Here is a 19,631-nt window from a genome sequence, read left to right on the forward strand (position 1 = left end):
GATGTAGAGCGCCATGGGAGGGGTGGGATGGTTGGCATCAGAATAGAGTAGAAAGGGCTGGAGGGTGGGGCAGATGTGGCCTCAGCACACAGGCCTTGGCAGCGGAACCTGATGATGGTGATTGCCCTTCTCTCTGGCACAGCTGGAGGAGGTCAGCTGCCACCCTGCACATCATTCTTTTTGCAGCTATCTTCAAAGTGAGTCATATGCTTGCATTACTGTGTGGCTATGGTCAATCCATTTCATTGAGGGTTTTGCTTATTTTTCTGACTGTCTGCTTTGACAAGCATGCTGGTCTTTTGTTTTAAGTTCCTTCCAACCTAGGGGACTGATCCCCAAGCACTCTATCGGGCAATGGAATGCTGTTTTCCATTTAATGGAATTCCATTTGACGGAGTGTTATTTCCTGTAAAATGTTATTTGTATTTTATTTGCTGGGCTTCGGAAGTAGCTCAACAGAGTTTTCTTCTAATTTTTAGCCAAAAAAGATCTATGGGGAAAACAATCAGCAGAAGTGTATAGGCCTAATGAAGAATGTGTCAAGAAACTATATTTTCATTGCTTATTATTTTTTGTTTAATAAAGTTTTCTATGATTTTGCAGCAATGCCTTTCGATTCAATGGCAGCTAACAACAACAAACATTCTGGAAGCCTGATTATCTTACTGCTTAGTATAGTATAGTATAATTAACTGTACTTAAATTCTAATCTTATCAAGGCATTTCACCTTTTCCTTATCTGTGATGGGTATGCTGAACCATAATAAATTGTAAATGCTCAGTCTTCTACCAAAGTATGGTAGAGGCAGTGGCCTGGCTGAGTGGTTAGCAGAGATTTAACTTCATCTTATGTATATTTCCAACCTCATTCTGAACTTACTCCTTTCAATGTCATTGACATCTTTCCTGAGTCTTTTATAGATCTGTAGTGTGAAGCAACTTTCATCTTGCTAACTTCCATTTTGGAGATATTTGCTCCAGCAGCTAAATTTAAAGTTAAAATTAGTTACCCCTTGTTCAACCATCCTCCTTCCATCTTCCATAACTTTATTGGCAGGTCTCATTTGTTGCTATTTTGTTCTCTTTTTCCTTGAGGTTCTGCAGGTAAAAAAAATCACTTGAGAGTTTCTATAAGAGAGTGGAGGTAAAGTGCATTCAATTACCAAGTTTCGTGTGAAATTATCAAGACATGTGCCCCTCACCATCCCTGACATGATGGAAGAGAGAAACGGACGGCTTCATCAAAGATTTTTAGATCGTAGCTCAGAAGTTAAACACACTAGTTTATCTCAGAGTTTCTTGGGGTTTTTTTTTGCTATCACAAGTTGCAAGCTCCCATGAAACAAGAGACTGCAAAGTCTTTTATTCCATATGTGGGGAAGGAAGTCATGTCTGGATATTGGTGACGTATACCACATATTTAGTGAGCTATTACTATATTTCAAGCATTGCACTATTACACATGTTAATATAATATATACTTAGGAAACTCATTGACAATTTCCCTGCCCCTCACCATTACTACCTGTGTAATTATGGTCATTAGGAATACACAATTACAGAAAATGAGAACAACAGAAGTGTAGAAAACGTAGATTTCATGGTGTCTACCTCTTTATTTTGTGTGATATTAGAGAGTCAAGGCTGTAACGGGTTTGCGCAGAATCCGACGTCAGATTTGAAGCAGTTGTACAGTCTGTCCCCCGCCACATTAATTTCTAAAGTGAACTGCATTCCTTCTATTTTTTTTTTTGTAATTTGGAAGAAGGAATTTAGAGGCTTCAGTTAAGAAGTATAACCGGCGGCTCTTGAATAGATTCTGTCTCATCGTGACCATTGCCCTTTGGAGTATAACTGTGCTTCATGGGATGTTTTTTCCTTAAAATATATACACACTGATGTGTGTGTGTGTGTGTGTGTGTATATATATAATTATATATATATAATTAGGCTTACAGAGTATATCATCAGGCTTCACAATACAAAGAAAGTTACTTCCGTCGGGTCGATTCTGATTCATGGGGACCCTATTTATTTCCATAGATTTATTTATTGTTCTACTGCCCCCCTTGGGTTTCCAAGACTTACTCTTTACAGGAGTAGAAAGCCTCACGTTTCTCCTGCAGAGCCACTGGTGGTTTCAAACTGCTCACCTTGCAGTTAGCAGCTCAATGAGTAATCACCACACCACCAGTTCATGCACATTTTATGTCAACTCATAATTGCGACCCCCTCAATGCACCGTCACTTATTCTACTTCCTCCCTGTGTTTCCTATTGCTTTCCTTTAAAAACAAAAAACTTTCATGTAAATTAGGTAGTGGGTTACATGTCAGATCATTATTTTAGCATCCAACAAAGTAAATAGCCTCTTACCCCTCTCCACTTGTAGGATATTGTCTTCCCCTTCATCCAAGTTAACTAACCCCTATCCCCTTCTTCCCCTCCCACCCTGGTTACTGTCAAAATCTGTTTCTTATGGTGTCTTTTTAATTTTTCTTATGAGTATAGTTTTCTTGTTTTCTTTCCTATCAGTGATCTCTTACAATATTTTGCCTCTTCTGAAGGACTAACTTCACTCAGTAGATATCCAAATCTATCCATATCTCAAGGTGTCTCATCATTATTTTTTAGTGATATGTAGTCAATGTGCATATTTACCAAAATTTACTCATCCCTTCTCCCACTGATGGCATTTGACTTGTTTCTGTCTTCTTGCGGTGATGACCATGGGTGTCCTGTCTTCCTTGATTCTGTAGAGCATAAACTAAGGAGTGACATTGCTGGGTCATGTGGCATGTCTAGTCCCAATTGTTAGAGGAATGTCCAGACTTCTTTCCATGGTGGTTGTACTATCCTATCAGCAGTGTATGAGAGTTCCAGTCTCTCAGTACCACTATAGCATCTGTTGTTTTCTGCTTTTTTTCGACATTTCTATTAATTCTGTAGTGAGGTATTATCTCCTCATTGTTTTGATTTGCATATCTCAGATGGCTTATGAGCATTTCTCCACATCTTGCTGGTTCCTTGAATGTCTTCTTTGGCAAACTATTTATGTCCTCTGCTCATATTTTAATTGGGTTGTTTTTCTTCTTGTTGTTGAAGTATTGAATGAAGTTTTTGTAGATTTTAGAACTTTGTCCCTCGTCTGATGTCATTGCCTGATTTTCCCCCTGGGCTATGGGTTTTCTTTTTACTCTAGGTGAAATTTTCTGAAGCACATAAGTGTCTTATTTTTAGGAGGTCCCAGTCACCTATGTTGTCATAGATGCTGCATGCATAATTTTCATTCTTGAAAGTGTCCACGCCATGGATTAGAAGCCTTTATTAATCTCTACTTTTCATCAGTGATATTTACAATTCTAGGGCTTATCACATATCTGTTTTTCTTAACCATTCTGCTAGTCTCTGTCCATCACTGGTGCATTTAATCCATTTACATTCAGTGTCATTGTTGATGGGTATGAATTAATTGCTGTCATTTGTAGTGTGTTTTAGTGTGTGCTTTGTTGATTTCTTTGTTTCTCATAATTTTCTGTGTTGAGATTGTTTTGTTTATTTGTCTTCATTGTGTACTGATATATCTGACTCCCCATGATCAGTATTATCAGCTTAATTTGCTTTGGTAACTAAAATGACTGCGTTGACTTCTGGGTGGTGTTATCTTTTGTGTTGATTTTAGATTGATCTCTGATCTTCTTGTTCATTCTGTCCAAAGAAGTTCCCTTGGTATTTTTGACAAGATTGGTCTTATTTTTATGAATTCTTTAACTTCCCCTTATCTGGAAATGCCTTTATTTCTTTTCTGTAGTTGATAGATAATTCTCCTGGATATTGGATTCTTGGTTGACAATTTTTTCTTTCATAATTTTACAAATGTCTTTCTGTTACCTTCTTGCCTGTGTGGTTTGTGATGAAGAATGTGAGCTTAGTCTTATTGCTTTTCTTTCTAGGTAAGATTTTATTTTCCCTAAACTGCTTTCATTTCCCCCCTTGTCTTTGATTTTTGAAAGTTGGATTGTATTATACCTTTGTTATTTTCTGACGAGGTCTATCCTGTTTGAGGTTTTTCCGCTTCCTTGGTGGCTATTTTCTCCCCTTCATGACAGCAGGGATTTTCTGCCAACAGCTCTTGGGAAAATTTTTATCTGCTTTATCTGTGTGTTTGACTCTTCATGTTCTGGAACTTTTACAATTTGCATCTTATTCCTTTTGAGAGAATCCCATGTAATCCTCAGTCTTTCTCCAGATTTAAAAAAATCTGGATTTTTAAAAATATAATTTGGTATTGCGAGAACTTTCCTGAAGCACCCTAATTCAGCCTTCCTTGTCTTCAGCTCTACTTCTTTGTTCTCTCAAGGCGTTATGGATCTCTACTATCTTAGTATTTACCTTCTGGATTTCTATCTGTTGTTTTTTATGATCTCTAGTTTTTCATCTGTTTTGTGAGATTTTTCTTACAGAGATTTACTGAATTCTTTTATCATTTGTCTATGCTTTTTTACCCCATAGTTACCTCGACTTTCCCCCATTCCTTAAAAGTACCTATGACTAATTCTTCTGGTCTTTCCAATCTATATATTCCTCAAGGAGGTCTTTTGGGTCCATAAGTGGTTCACGCTTTTGTACCATTCTGCCTTGTTGCTTTGTACCAACTGCAATTATTTGGTGCTTTAAACGTTAAGTTTATTTGTTGATCAGGTGATTCTGGAGTGGGATGTGGTCCCGGTGCACCAGGTGTAGCTGTTGTTGGTGCAACTGTGAGAGAGTAGACTCTGTCAGGTGGAGTGACACAGGAATGTTTTTTTCCCCTAAGACAAATAAGCCATGGCAAACATAAGCAAACAAGTCAATTTTAAAAAAGCTCACTACACATACACAAACACACAAACAAATAAAATGCATCCAGTCTAGAGGCAGCAGTTGAAAACAAAAGGAAATGATAAAAGAAAGGGGAAAAATTTTTAAGTTCATTACCTAGCCCTTGTAGCCCCAGATGCCTGCCAACTTCTGCGGGCACTGAGTGGGTGTTTTGAGCAGCTGCTCCAGCCCCAGAACACAGGAATCTGTGGGCCTTGACTGTCTAGCACTCCTCTGCTAGCTTAAAATAAGTGCCCCAACCTGGCTCCAGCAACCCTCCTCTAAAGCTCTGCTCTACTGCTTAACAAAGCTACCTGTGGACTCTGGTAACAGTTGGCCCTTTCTTCTGCCACAGCGAGCAGCAGGGGGTTATTTGACCTCACCTCTTAGTGCTGTATTAGCAGGTGCTTCCTTCTTCCATGCAGAGACAGAGCATGTCATCCTAATTTAGAGACAGAGAGAGAGAAAAAAGGAGGGTTTGTAGCCGAAGGCTGTTAGCTAACCTGTTCCCCCAGTTAAGTAACAGAAAAGGAAAATCCTCAATGTTGATTCTGATAGTACCTGCCCACCAGTGACTATGTGAGCCTGTGAAACATGCATGCAGGTGACTGTCCTCGAGAACCGAAGATGGCTCAGTCCCCACTACAACTGCCACGAGGAGGAATTGTTGGGCACTCCCAAGCCACTTCTCCTCTGTCCACATTTCCTGTCCAGGGAATGTAGAACTTAGTTGAGTTGGTTTTTCTCTGTGAATATAGGTTCACCTCACTTAACTTTTCTCTTTTTCTGCAGAGATTCAGGACTCCAGATGTTGCCTTCTGATTAGTTTTCTCCTTTTTGTTTTGGTTGTTGTTTATGATTTCTAAAGTGTATCTGTCTAAGCTGCTGTTTTTTGTTAGACATCTTCTTGTCTCTTTTCTAAACCTCTGAACTTATTTATTGGGTAAATGCTGCCTTTTTCTTCTTAAGTGGTTGATTATTCTACTACAGCAGTTCTCAACCTGTGGGTCTCGACTCCATTGGGGGTCACAGAGGCTGCCCAATTGATAACAGTAGCAAAATTACAGTTATGAAGTAGCAATTAAAATAATTTTATGGTTGGGCGGGGGTCACCACAACATGAGGAATTGTATGAAAGGGTCGTGGCATTAGGAAGGTTGAGAACCACTGTTCTACTATAAGGAAGAATTCATTTCCTGATCTGAAGGGAGGCTAGGGATCATGGTCTTGGGTGTCTCACCAGTCTCTATCCAATCAGTAAGGCTGGTCTCTTTTTTCCATAGACAATTTAATGGCTGATTTGGGGGAGGGGGTGGTGGTAGAAGGGAGGAGTAGATTTCCAAGTCTTTCTCTTTAGATATCTGGGTGGATTTAAACCTCCAACCTTTTAGTCAGGAGATGAATGCTTAAACTGTGTGCACCACCAGAGATTCCACCATTCAAGGAGCAAACATACCTTTGCCCCATGGAATTGATTGTATTAATGAGTAACTTGGTGCTTGCCATGGGTCAGCAAGGATTGAGTTGATACATCAGTGTAAAAATGGCACAGAGATTACATCTCACCTCCTGTGGTTAAATAATGGAGAAGGAGACTTGAACTTCTCACCAATCCAAGGCCTTTTGGCATGAGGTAGAGGTCAGGCATGCCTTGACCTTTCATCTTTCTTGCACTCTATTCTGCCACCAACTTTTTCTCCTATGATACTGTGCTTCCATGTTAGTGTTTCTGTGTTAGTCCGGGTAGACTGGAGAAACAAATTCATAGACACATATGTATATAAGGGAGAGGTTTATATACAAGAGGAATTGAACATTGAGAAAACGTCCCAACCCAGTCCAGTCCAAAGCCATAAGTCTGATCTTAGCCCATATGTCCAATATCCATCTATAAAGTCCTCTTCAGATTCATGAAACACATGCAATGAAGCCAAATGTAGGATGATCACCAGTCAGTGGATAGAAAGTCTTTGGATCCTGTGGCATTGTAAGCATCTCAGTGCTGGCAGGGGTCTTTTTGTGGCTCCTCCAGCTTCGGAGGTCTGGTTGCATCCATGTGGCTTGTCTTCTGCAATGTCTCCCAGGAAATAACAGAGAGAGAGAGCATGTGTCTTCCACCTCCAAGGAGGAAGTACCAGATTCCCCAGAGATCTCAGGAGAAGACCATGCCAACACAGAAGTCTCATTGGCTATCTCCAGATTGACAGCCTAGACTCCACCCCTACACTCTTAATCCTTAAATTGACACCAGATTAGGTGACTGCCACACTGGTTTTGATAATCTGTAGCAATGGCCACACAGAACTCACAGACAATACTCATGATTAAGATGGTTTATTATGGGAGTTAATGGGTTACCACAAGCCAGGATGAGAAAACATTAAAGATACAGTCATTGATTCCTAGTCACACTTCTCTCCGCCAGCAGTCAAGTTTCTCTTGACATCAGTCTCTCAACCATGCGGTCCCTTGACCTGTGCTTCAAAGGGCCAGGAAGGCCACCAGTCTCAGTCTGGGTGCTTCTGCTTTACTTTGCCTCGTGGTCTCCTTGCCTTGCCCTCTGTCATCTGCTGCCTCTGCCACTTTAGCCAGGGATTTCCAAGGCCTTCCACTCATGACTCATCTATCTTGATGCTCCTAAGAATTCGATCTGCTTCTGAGATAGCTCCCTTAGACACAGAAGATTGTCCTTAACGGAGATGTGGGTTTTGTCTCCCAGCAGATGATAGTCCAAGGAAACAAAAGGTGGTAACTTGAGTCACACGCTCTAGTAAGGTGAAAACTCAGAATACATCCTACCTTAATCCTGTTCAGAAGCCTAAGAGCACTCCTTCTGAAATGGGACTATAGCCACAGGCACAGTGGCTCAAGTGTACACCCAAAGAGAAAGTGGATAGAGAGAGGAGCCAGATTAAGAAGTCCCACTTCAACACAGTCAGATAATGTGTGTTATTAACAATATATCACCAATGGCCAGTTCTCTTCATCTTCCTGGGAGAAAGATGAGGCTGTTGGTGCCAGTACAGTTTTACAGGCTTAGAAAGCCCCAGAGAGTTCCGTGCTGTGCTTGTAGGGCTCCATGAATTGGACTCTACTCGAAGGGAGTGGGTTTGGTTTGGGTTTGGGGATGGCCAGATGTGAGAAAAAGACCGATAATGTAGAAGGTACCCAGCTAATCAGATTCAAGGAATCAACTCTAGCTATCAATGTGTTACCATGTGTTCCTGCCACATTGCCTCACGATTAAGTTCTCTGTGACCTTGAAAACTGTTGTAAGGTAGTGAGTACACAGTAAAGATTTTTTGGTGGATTGAGAGTTGGATATGGGCAAATATTTTCACAACAGGGCTGCTTCATCTTTGGTAACCCTGTGTCAAAAACTGTGCTTACTACTTAGTCGCTATTTTAAAATTCCTTGTGGAACAGCCACAACAAAAAGCTGGCGTCCAAAGTGGGGACAACGAGGCTGTAGATTATCAATGAACAATTCCATCCAACATAAAACTTAGATTTTTAACCAATGCCTATACATCAAATGTAGAATATATATTTCCTATATTCTTAGAACTCTTCAAACTTGCCCTGATGATATGAAAGAAAAGGGGGGATTCAAGATCTTTCCCCCAACATATGGGATTTTATGAGTCAAGTCACGGGGAAAATCTGACTCCGCGTAGACTTCCACTTGGTAAGCCGAGGTTCTTCCGTAGGCTGGTGTCAAGAGTTGCGTCTGGGAGTTCAGACCACGTGGGGGAATGAATCCAAAATTGACTCATGCTCGGTGGAAGAAACCTACACCAAATCTGGATGAGAGGATTTGACTGTGAGTGCTAGGGATACAACTGCTGATTATAGAAGAGAATGGTGACCAGCGCATGAATTTCGTTTTACTGACTACCTGCTGCCTTCATTAATACTGAGGTTAACATGCAACAGGACCAGAAATTTTTGCTGACGCTTAATACTTAACCATAGCCATTTTTTCAGAAAGAAAGTCTAGCTGAAAAGAAAAAAGAAAGTTTTCGGCCCCTCTGTTTTAGTCATATGATCACACCTGGCCTCCCCGTGGCTTTGTAAAAACGTTTCAGAAGCATCTTGGTGGTGAATTATTCTGCAGTCTCAGTGTTGGCTGAACCAACAAAGTGTGAAACCTCTAGTTTGCATGTGCAATAGAAGGTGTTTTACAGGCAGAAAGGAGAGAGAAAAGTCTTCTTTGTTCGGCAAACTTGACAAGACAGGAAAAGGTCATAAAGGATACATTATTATAATGATAACATTTAAAAATGGAAACCCAATGGCAAGTGATATCTTGCTAGCCTGGGCTGCAAGGCTGACTACATCGTTAGTAGCCTCTTGTGTGAAATGAAAAACTTCTTTGGAGTTGCAAGATGATGACAATAGCGCCTCAATCCATGCCTGGGCCTGGTGCCATCTTACTAGTTTTTTGTTTCTGAAAGAAATGACGATTCCTTCTCAAATTTCACAGGACAAAACCCAAATCAGAGTCCAGTGGTGTTATTTGGATTCACATGATCTACATAGTTATGGCATATTGTGAGGTGCCATTGGGTTGATTTTCAACTCCTAGTGGCCCAGTAAATTGAGTAGAACTTTTATACGTGATCCTATTGGATAAATAGCCACGTCGTTCACCTGCTGGGGAGGTTTGAACCATCAACATTTTTACATTAGGATGCAGTCAAGTTCTTACCTGTTGTGCCGCCATGGCTTCAGGCATGGTTATAGGTTCATAGAATACACTTAATGGATATTGATTGGGGAACATGTAGGTTAGAAGAGGGACTTTGACTCTAGACTCACCTCTATTCAAGACTCCGTTGAATGACCTTAGAGATAACACTTAATTTCTCCGGGCCTTGATTTACTAAACTAAAACTAAAAAGTAAGGGGTAGTCCATAGGTAATCTCTATTATTCCATAGTGCTGTGCTTTTTGTAATGCCATCAAGAGTTATTAGGGTTGAGATTTTAGTCTTGAAGTTATGAATCCTAAATATGTGACCTATTGTAACATATGTTTAATGTGCATCTGTAATTTTGAATAGACATCATTTCCTATTATGGCTTAAGCTATTCTTAACTCCTTACTCCCAGTCGCAGCGTCGAATGGGTAAGTCCAGGGATAAGGCAGAACTCATTTTTATTCCTTTCCAGAAAGCTGAAAATATTTCTTTCAGTAGCTCAGACTGCTCAGTCTTTTCCTAGAAGGTGCCGGTGCCTGCAGTAAGTCTGTGGCTTTGATACGGGATTCTCGTGGCTTACTCTGTAAGCATATTCTCTGGATTGTAATCTCCCCTCATAGTGCTCTGAATGCAGCAACGTGATTTCCACACTCTTCATTTAATTAGATGGCCCTGTGGTCCCACAGATATTTTTTGATATTGTGTGGATGCATAGACATACAAGAAAAAATATATATAAATTCAGCGTATAGATTTTGATCTTGTACAGCTATGTAAGGACCCTGCCACAGTGGTGAAATTCTTGGCTGCTATCCAAATGGCCTGGGTTTCAAGCCCTCTGGCTGCTCTGTGGAAGGAAGATGCGGCAGTCTGCTTTCAAAAGGCTTGCAGCATTGGAAGCGCTATGGGCCGTTCTACTCAGTCTGCAGGGTCATCATCTACGTAACTGTCTACTGAACTTGTGAGGGCAGGAACTCAAGGGGACTGTGCTGTTGTTCTAGGTCTCCACAATTTTCCACCCCTGACAAGGCACAATCTTACCAGAGTTATATCACTTGTTTTATTGGAAAATATTTACGTTTCCTTCCCTGACAGGTTGCTGCTGTATCCAGGTTCTAACGATCCTGGACTTTACTGGATATGATGAATATAGATATATATTCAAAGTATATTAAAGATCAAAATGTATCTGAGAGATCACTCACCCCCAAAGCCACTGCTCTTAAGAGTTGATTCTGATTCATATAGAGTTTCTGAGACTATAAACCTTTATAGGCGCAAATAGCTTTACCTTTCTCCCAAAGAGTAGCTGGTGAGTTTGAACTGCCAACCTTGTGGTTAAGAGTCCAACACTCAACTGACCAGCACCACCAGTTCTGTTTCATGGTCATAGTCCATGTCAAGGAAGTGAGGCGTGTGGAGATTTCATTGTTGCATATGACACACATTCGTTGAAGTAAGATAATTGGTGGCTAAGTGGTAGAATCTGTACCTTCCATGTGTGAAATCAGGATCTGTTCCAGCCATCAAGCCCATGTATTGCCACCACCCATCTTTTAGTGGTGACTTGCATGTTGAAATTAAGCTGAGCAGGTTTCAACAGAGTTTCCAGATGAAGATGGACTAGAAAGAAAGGCCTGGTGATCTACTCCTGAAAATCAGCCGTTGAAAATCTTACAGATTATAGCAGTCTCATCTGCAACGCGATGAAGGTGCAAAACCAGACAGCACTTCGTTCCCCTGGGCCTGGGTCCTAGACAGGAGTGGCAGCAATAGTATACTTACAAACCATAGTCCCTTTTTCACATGTCACAGTCATAAAATAATGCATGCAATTGGCCCAATCATCAGGTATTGTAGAAAGAGCTACAGCATCATATTTCCAACATTGATCCTAAATTCTGCTTAATTAGAAATGGTTTCTAATAAGCTAGACTGATTGACATTTGGATGAGAAATTAATGAGTAGCTCAAAGTAGATCCTTAATCATTCACATACCATTGCTTCAATGCTGCCTATAGGCAAGTCTCCATGCTAAGATGTTTTAGGTAAAAGGAGGGTGTTATAAAAGTGATCAAGGAGAATTTCTGATTTTAAGCACCTAATCTCGCCTGTATAAGACATATGGGTAGGTAACTTTAATATGAGATTGTAGGAGCGAGACTCAAAGAAAGGTATCAAGTGCTAGGTTGGTAGAGAAGAGATGAGATTCATTTTAAGTAGGTAAATGATGAGAGATCTATTTAATGGGTATGATGGTTTGAAGGCTAGTTTTTAAGATAGCTCAGAAGGACAACTGCCACTATGAGGGGAGCTAATGAGGACAAAGGAAACTTAAGTCTAAACAAATAGCCTGAACAGAGCTTCAGGGTGTTTCTAAAGGAAGGACTACTCTTCCAACATATCTGAATAACATTGCTGTTATCTGCCCTTAAGTGGATCTCAGCTCATGGTGATCCATATTCAACAAATCAAAACACTGCCTGGTACTGTGCCATCTATGGATTGGACAATGTTCCAACGTGATCTATAGAGTTTTCATTGGCTGATTTTTATTGGATTTTCTTAGATTTTCGGTCTTACTACGGAAGCTCCACAGAATCTTTTTCAGTACCATATCAACATCCAAGTCATCACCGACAGGTAGATAGTGGCTACACATGGAATGCCTTGGCCAGGAAGCATTGGCGGTTGAGTGCTAGAATTGTGGCCTCTCCTGTGGGACACCAGGATTGAATAACAACAGGCAACATGTATTGAGTGTTTACAACAAGCAAGGCAAACATTGAAGCTACTGTTGTTGCTAGCTATCACCAAGTCCATGATATGTCTTCATGACCCATTTTACAGATAAGAAAAAATGTATCACACCAAAGTTAAGAAACAAACTCCTATGTACATTAGCTCTATGATCGTAGTTAAGATCACATAGCTATAAAGAGGAGCCAAGGTTCAAGTCTCTTCACCCATAATCACGATGATCTAGATGATAATCTAGATAATCACGATGATCTACAATATACAGTGCAGGTAGCCATGTGATCCCAAAATAGTGGACTTCATGAAGAAGTTACCAAGGGAAGAGGAGATATCTTGGATTTTGTAACAGAATGGAAAATGAATAAAAGGGGTTTTAAAAAAAACACCAAAAGATTCTCTATTATTATTTTAAAATTATTGATAAACTGGATCTCTCTTATACCGTAGCCAGAACTATATTCTTAAATATGGGAGTCACTAGTCACTTGGAGGTATTGAGCACATGAAATATAAAACTTCAAAATAAAGCAGCACAACCCACTGCAATGGGCTAAATTCCAACTCAAAGTGCCCCCACAGGGCAAAGTAGAACTGCTGTGCTGAGTTTCTGGGGCTGTAAGTCTGTGGAAGCAGGCAGCCTCCTCCTTCTACCTTAGAGGAGTTGATGGGTTCAACCGAATAGCAAGACTTTGTGGTTATGAGTCCCATGTTTAAGACATTGCACCACTAGGATGCCTTTCATTTGAAAACTCCTGAATCCAAAAAGATGTGCTGCAGGTGCGAAGTGGACACTGGGTTTTCAGGAGCTGAGAAGAAGGAGCCCTAGCGGTGGAATGGTTACATGTGGGGCTGAGATCCAAAAGGGCAAGCGGTTCACAGATCCAACTTTTCCTCCCATAAAGAGTTACAGTCTTGGAAACTCATGGGGGAAGTTTTACCCTGGCCTACAGGGTCACTATGAGTGGGCATCGATGGCAGTGAAGTTTGGTTTGATTTTGATTTGGGTGGCGATGGTGGGTAAGTGTTGGGCAGCTGACTGAAAAGTCAAGATCAATAGTTCAAACCCATCAGCTACTCAACTCCAAGGAAGTCAGTGTTCTGTAGAATCACTGTGATTCCAAATTGACTCCATGACAGTGGCAAAGAAAGAAATAGAATATAAAACATCCGCTCAGTAATTTTGTATGTTGACCCATGTTTAAATGATTACTTTTCCAGGTATTGGGTTACATACAATATAGTTTATGTTTTAGCGCTTATTTTTCTGCTTCCACTTGTGGTACTGGAGCACCTCAGATGATTTACAATGACCGATGTGGCTTAGTACAGTAAACTTCCATTGGGCAGTGTTGGTCTGGAGCAATTTGTAACACGAGGTGGGTATTTTACCAGCTGACTCTGATGGAGAACTTTATCCCACATTCATCTTGTAACCACATTCTGTCCTTGCTTTTTAATTTGCAAGAAAACTTTTGAAGAATTGTTCCTTTTGTAAAGGGTTGAGAGTCTTAGAGTTTCCTTTTCACTGGTTCCCAACCACAAACAAACGATCAATGTAACATGACTGATGAAGTGTCAACATTTTACAAAGACAAAGGGAAGAACTGCAAGAAAAAAAATTTCAGTCCCTGAATGGTGTGAAGTAAACGTGCTTTCAAAGGATCCCGCAAGATTGGCACAGGTGGATCTAATGGGTCCGTCTCCTCCTCAGAGAATGCAGGGAGTTGATAGGAAATTCTAACTACCACACCGAAATGCCGCAACCATGCTTAATAATGCAAACTAACTAGCATCACCACCTATCTGTCACCATCTCCTGTTTAAAAAAAACTTGTGAAAAAGACGTAATCCTGATGAGACTTCAATCAGGTATAAATACCATTCGCTAAAGGAGATAGGGTACACTGCTTTGATCACCAGCAAACCTGCTTTTAGGCAAGAGCGCCCAAGTCTCCATTGTTCTGATCAACTTCATACAGGAGCTACTAATTCCAGCACCTTCGGCCTAACTTGCTTCTGAAATGATGAATTATACAAGCTATTTCTTAGCTCTTCAGCTTTGCATCATTTTGGGGTCTTCTGGCTGTTTTTGCCAGGCCACCGTTTTGAGAGAGATTCAGAACCTAAAAGAATATTTTGTAAGTATGATCTTTTAATAACTTAACAATAATAATTATATTTAATAATTTTATTCAGCCACTTGCTTGTGGCTGAAAATGACTGACCTTAGATTTGAAGCTGTATCTGTGTTAGGTTGTTATCAGTAGGCTGGATATTCTAGATAGCCATTGTTTTTAACCCTCTGTTCAATTTGCTCTAGAAAAGGAGAGGGAATTCTGGACTCTTCCCACAGATAGGCATGATATGGGAATAAGTCATAGTACCATGCTGATAATTTTGTGATGAGACCTTATTCATGGACTGTGATAAATATAGTGATCAACATCTTGGGGAAAAATAGCTGTCAGTGGCTAATGGACTTGGCGGCTCACTAAGAGCTTGGTGGCACAATCCTCGCCGCCCCCCCCCGCCCCCGGCTGACCCCCCCAGCTTTGTGTGGGAATGATGTGGCAGTCTGCTTCCAAAAAGCTTCCCCAGGCTTGGAAATCCTGTGGGACAACGTGACGTTGTCTTATGGAGTCGCATTGAGTTGGATACTAGACAACAACAAGTTATCTATTTACAACTAGGAAAGGGGCATAAAAGTTCAAAGTTAGCAGTTGAGAATAGTATAAGGAGTCAACAATCAATTAAAGTACAAGAATCTGAGGTTCTTAAAATAGTGGCTTAAAGAAAAAAAAATCCCTAATATAGCTGGTTTTCTTCTGAAAGTGGTTTCAACATCCTACTGCCCTCTCTCTCTCTGTAATTCTGGTGAATTATTCCTTAGCTCAGTCACTTGCTGAGATTTTATGACAGTTATGATTTTGGCTTATCGTTTTCAAGATTTTTTAAAAATGAATTTGTTTTTCAATTTTATTTGTGGCTAATGGGAATAGTTTTTGCACATTTTTTTGTCCCAAGTTTCACAATTATAGTAATGGCTATTATAAATTATTCACACATTCACAAACCATTTTATCCTTGCCAAGGAAAATTAAGTATATATTGATATCTATCTATATCTGTATCTAGTAAAATCAACATAATATTGTGTTGGAGGGCACACATTGATACAATAGAGGCCTAGACCATGGGGGGGGGGGAGGCAGTTTTTTCTGGTGCAATAGCTTTGTTGTTGTTGCTGTTGTGTTTGAACTAGAAACTCTCCTTAGGTCATTATAGTTATTTGGGACATTTTAAGTATTACCTGTCTTATTGAGTTCATTTGTGACATGGTCATTTAAGGATTTCACTAGCAAATAAGGAAGTGAAAAGCGAAGGTCGCTTGGGGCTCTATATACCATCATAGCCATTAGGAACTGTCAACTTCAGAACAGAACAGAAAGGCTGACAAGAAAACCAGTGAATATTGTCATTATCTGAGTTCAGTAAAACTTTAAGTACATTTTGAGACAAACTATAAGCTATTTTCTCTCCCATTTTCTCCCTCTCGTTTTTGTAGAATGCAAGTGATGCAGATGTAGCTGATGGGAAGCCTCTTTTCTCAGACATCTTGAGGAACTGGAGCAATGTAAGGTGAACCTGTCCACGGGGCTGCCTGACCTGGTGCTCATTTTCTGTGGATAAATACACAGCATCCTCTCTGTGTTCTTTTCTCCCAAGGAGAGTGACAGAAAAGTAATTCAGAGCCAGATTGTGTCCTTCTACTTAAAAATGTTTGAAAACTTTGAAGGCAACCCGCTCATCCGCAAAAGCCTGAACACCATCAAGGAAGACCTCTTTGTGAACTTCTTCAATAGCAGCGGCACCAAACAAGAAGACTTCCTAAGGCTGATTAAAACTCCGGTACGTGGGTCTTCTTTTTAGCTGCCCAAAAGTAGACATTAGCTCCAGGACCAAAGCAATGACATGGATCTGTGGCAGAAACTCCTCCTAACTTATCCCAGCTATGCTTTGGGCTTCTTTGCAAAGACAGTGTGGGTACCCTATACATTTGTTATCTGGAAAAAATGCTGGCATTGGGAGCATCGTGCAAGGACAGGTTGATGGACACATCCAGGGGTGAGAGGAAGAGGTGGAAGAAATGCAGGAGAATATAGAGGGTTTCCTTGTTAGTTGGAATGGTCAATGTCCTTGGCTGTTCACGGAAAGGGTTAGAGTCCATCCGGAGGCATGTGTCATCAAAACCCAGTCAGTGAAGACGCTATGAAGTGTAATTCTCCTCTGACACAGTCGGGGGCCCCCATCTGAACCGGTGTCAACTCTACAGCAACTGATTTTTGTTTTTTAAATTGAGAGCACATTCTTTCATTGTCCCTTGTGTATGCGATGGAAACTCTCCTGTTTTGTATGGGAGGTCACATGTGTTAGTGGAAAGAGCAGTAGGAGGGGGTGAGAAGATGGGTGTTCTCCCACCAGCTCTGCCACCCAGGCCCTGCAAGACCTCAAATGAATCACCTTGCTGGTGAGGGCTCAGTCTTCTCATCTTAAAAGAAACACATCAGTCTCACTACATACTTTCTGCTCACTGCAGGATGTCTTCTGCCCTACAACTTTAAACTGTTAAGCATAGAAAAAATAAGATAGGAGAGAGTGAATATCTTGGAATGGAGCCCTGGTGGCACAGTGGTTAAGTCTTCTGTTGGTAACAGCAAGGTTGGTGGTTCAAAACCGCCAGCTACTATATGGGAGAAAGATGTGATGATCTGCTTTTGTAGAGATTTATGCCTTGGAAACCGTCTGGGACAGTTCTGCCTCGTTCTATAGGGCATCTAGGTGTCAGAACAGACTCAAAGCTAACAGTTTTGCTATAGAAGTCTTTGAGAAGGCACTAGGGAGCATCCTATGGCCAGCCTCTCAGACTGTGCAGTCTACGGTATATATTCGACTATAAGCCAACCCGAATATCAGCTGAGGCACCTAATTTTATCACAAAAACTGCATTAAAAATGTGCCGAAAAATTCAACTTATACACGAGTATATACGGTAATTATAGGTGAGGCCTTTGTGATTGTTTACTTTAGAAGGGGAGAAAAGGGTCAGGTTAATACCTTATGAAAGCATTGTCTATCAAGATTTTAAAGAAAATTTCAACTAATGAAAACCTTAGGCTCCCAAAGCATTGACTCTTTTAAATTAAGAGTGTCAGATGTTGAAAGATAACATTGAAGCACAAAGACAGATTTGTTTTTCAAAATTTTATCTCTGAGACAAAGGTCTTCAGATTCATTGAAGTTTGACTTTGATGTAAATGAGCTTGAACAATAGTGATAGGGGTCCTGTTAGGACATGTTCTCCCATGATTTTTTCCCACTTTTTGCCCTACCTGGATCTCCTTCTCCCTCCAATGTATGACTCCTAGAATGAAAATAAATGCTTGTTCTTCAGGATGTCTCTAGGCCCTGTAGGTCGTAAGATTAATGTCTTGGAAATATTATCAAGCAACTGTTTTCCATGGATACAATGTTGTCCAACACTCAGCAGATTTCTCCTGACCAGTCTTGAGGTAGAGAGGACACCCTTCCTACCCCAGTGCTGTCCCTGGTTTGGTCTGGCGTTCAGCTTTCTTAGTGTTGCTTTGAACAATGGAGGGAGAAATGTTCCACTTGCGAACACACAGTCCGTAGGGAAGTCTACCATGCTCTGATTAGGCTTTGCAAGGGAAAACAGCTGTTGATCTCCCCATCCTTTTGGAAGTTTCAGGACCCCGGCTTCATGATTGGAAATCCTGAGTGAGCGCTCAACCATTGTCCTCTTTGATGTACTTGCTAGCATATTTTAGACATGGGATGTCCTTTGAACAATTAGTTGCTGCAGTCTAGACACCTTAGGCATTCTCAGAAATAGAGCAAGGTGACCACAGCGTTTCCAGCCTTGGAAAGAAGTTATCATCAGAGCTCAAACTAATGTACGTAATTCTCAATTTGTCTTAGGCAAGGATTCACCAAAGTGGGAGACACCACACCCTGGGGTACTGCAATGATCCAGGGGGCCGCAAAATAAGCAATGGAGTATTTCTTTAAGGGAGCGGTAGCCTTAAAAAGTTTGGGTACCTATGAATCTAAATGGGCCTATTGACTAGAGGGAGGGATTCCAAATAGTTCAATGTATGGGCATAGAGAGCAGGCTACAGGAGAATTTGGCTGTAATTCCCAATTTTAAATGCAACAGATCAGTGAATATGGATTATTATATATAAATCCTATGCATCTGGTGATTTTTAATCATGCCATAGTAAGGATGAGATTGATGTAATTATGGAGAAATTAAAATGTATAGATTTGATCTATCTTGGACTTGGTGCTTACTCAGTACTTAACCTATAGCCAGGGCTAGGTAATTTCATGAAGGCAATAAACTTCAGGCCTTTTCCTACTCGTGCACTTGTTTCTCTTGAGTATTCTGGTATATATCAGATGGTGAACAACACAGTAAAGTAGACTTTATACTGGAAATAGAATTTGATAGGATTAGTAGAGAACCAAAGGGTTAATCAGTATAATCTCACTATTCAGGCGAGGTTCAGAGAGGTTAAGTGACTGGTCCCAAGCCACAGAGTTCTTGTGTGCACAAGATTCAAGTCTACATTTCCTCCGCTCTACATCAGGATTATTTTCATTATGAGAATTTCATAACAGGAATCCAAGGATATGTAATGTGACACTTCATGTTATAGAATAATAATCAATTAATTATATTTGTAGCCTTACCTACTTAAGAATATAACACAGTATATTAAAGTAACATATTGCTCTTGAGAGTCACTTGTTTTTAATCATGAGGAATACTTCCTTTTCACTGAGCATGATATGCACATGAACAGCAGAGTACCCTGATGCCTGAAACTAATTTTGCTGTTTGTTTGTTTTTCTCCTAACAGGTGAATGATCAGAAAGTTCAGCGCAAAGCGATAAACGAGCTCCTCAGAGTGCGAAATGACCTGTTACCTCACTCTAACCTAAGGAAGCGCAAGAGGAGCCAGGGTCTGTTCCAAGCCCGGAGAGCATCCGAATAATACTCACCTGCTTGCAATGTTTGGATTTTAAAATCTAAATCTATTTATTCATATTTAATATTTTAAACTATTTATATGGGGGTACCTGGTTAAACTAATTAATCTAAGATGTATTTATAATAGCAACTTTTATGTGATGAAAATGGAATATTAATATTTATACTATTTCTAATTCCTGGATCCTATGACGATTCCACATGACCCTTTTTTATCTGACCGACTAGGTAAGA

At 40.5% G+C, this 19,631-nt stretch overlaps 1 protein-coding gene across 1 annotated transcript; it reads left to right on the plus strand.

The window, feature by feature from the left end:
- Window positions 1–14,346: 14,346 nt before the first annotated feature.
- IFNG (interferon gamma) lies at window positions 14,347–19,401 on the plus strand. Its single transcript, XM_075552785.1, has 4 exons — window positions 14,347–14,460; window positions 15,888–15,956; window positions 16,049–16,231; window positions 19,267–19,401. Exons 1-4 carry the CDS (start codon window positions 14,347–14,349, stop codon window positions 19,399–19,401), a joined length of 501 nt encoding a protein of 166 aa, XP_075408900.1.
- Window positions 19,402–19,631: the final 230 nt, after the last annotated feature.

This window comes from Tenrec ecaudatus, chromosome 6 (assembly GCF_050624435.1).
Source record: "Tenrec ecaudatus isolate mTenEca1 chromosome 6, mTenEca1.hap1, whole genome shotgun sequence".
Taxonomy (NCBI): Eukaryota; Metazoa; Chordata; class Mammalia; order Afrosoricida; family Tenrecidae; genus Tenrec; species Tenrec ecaudatus.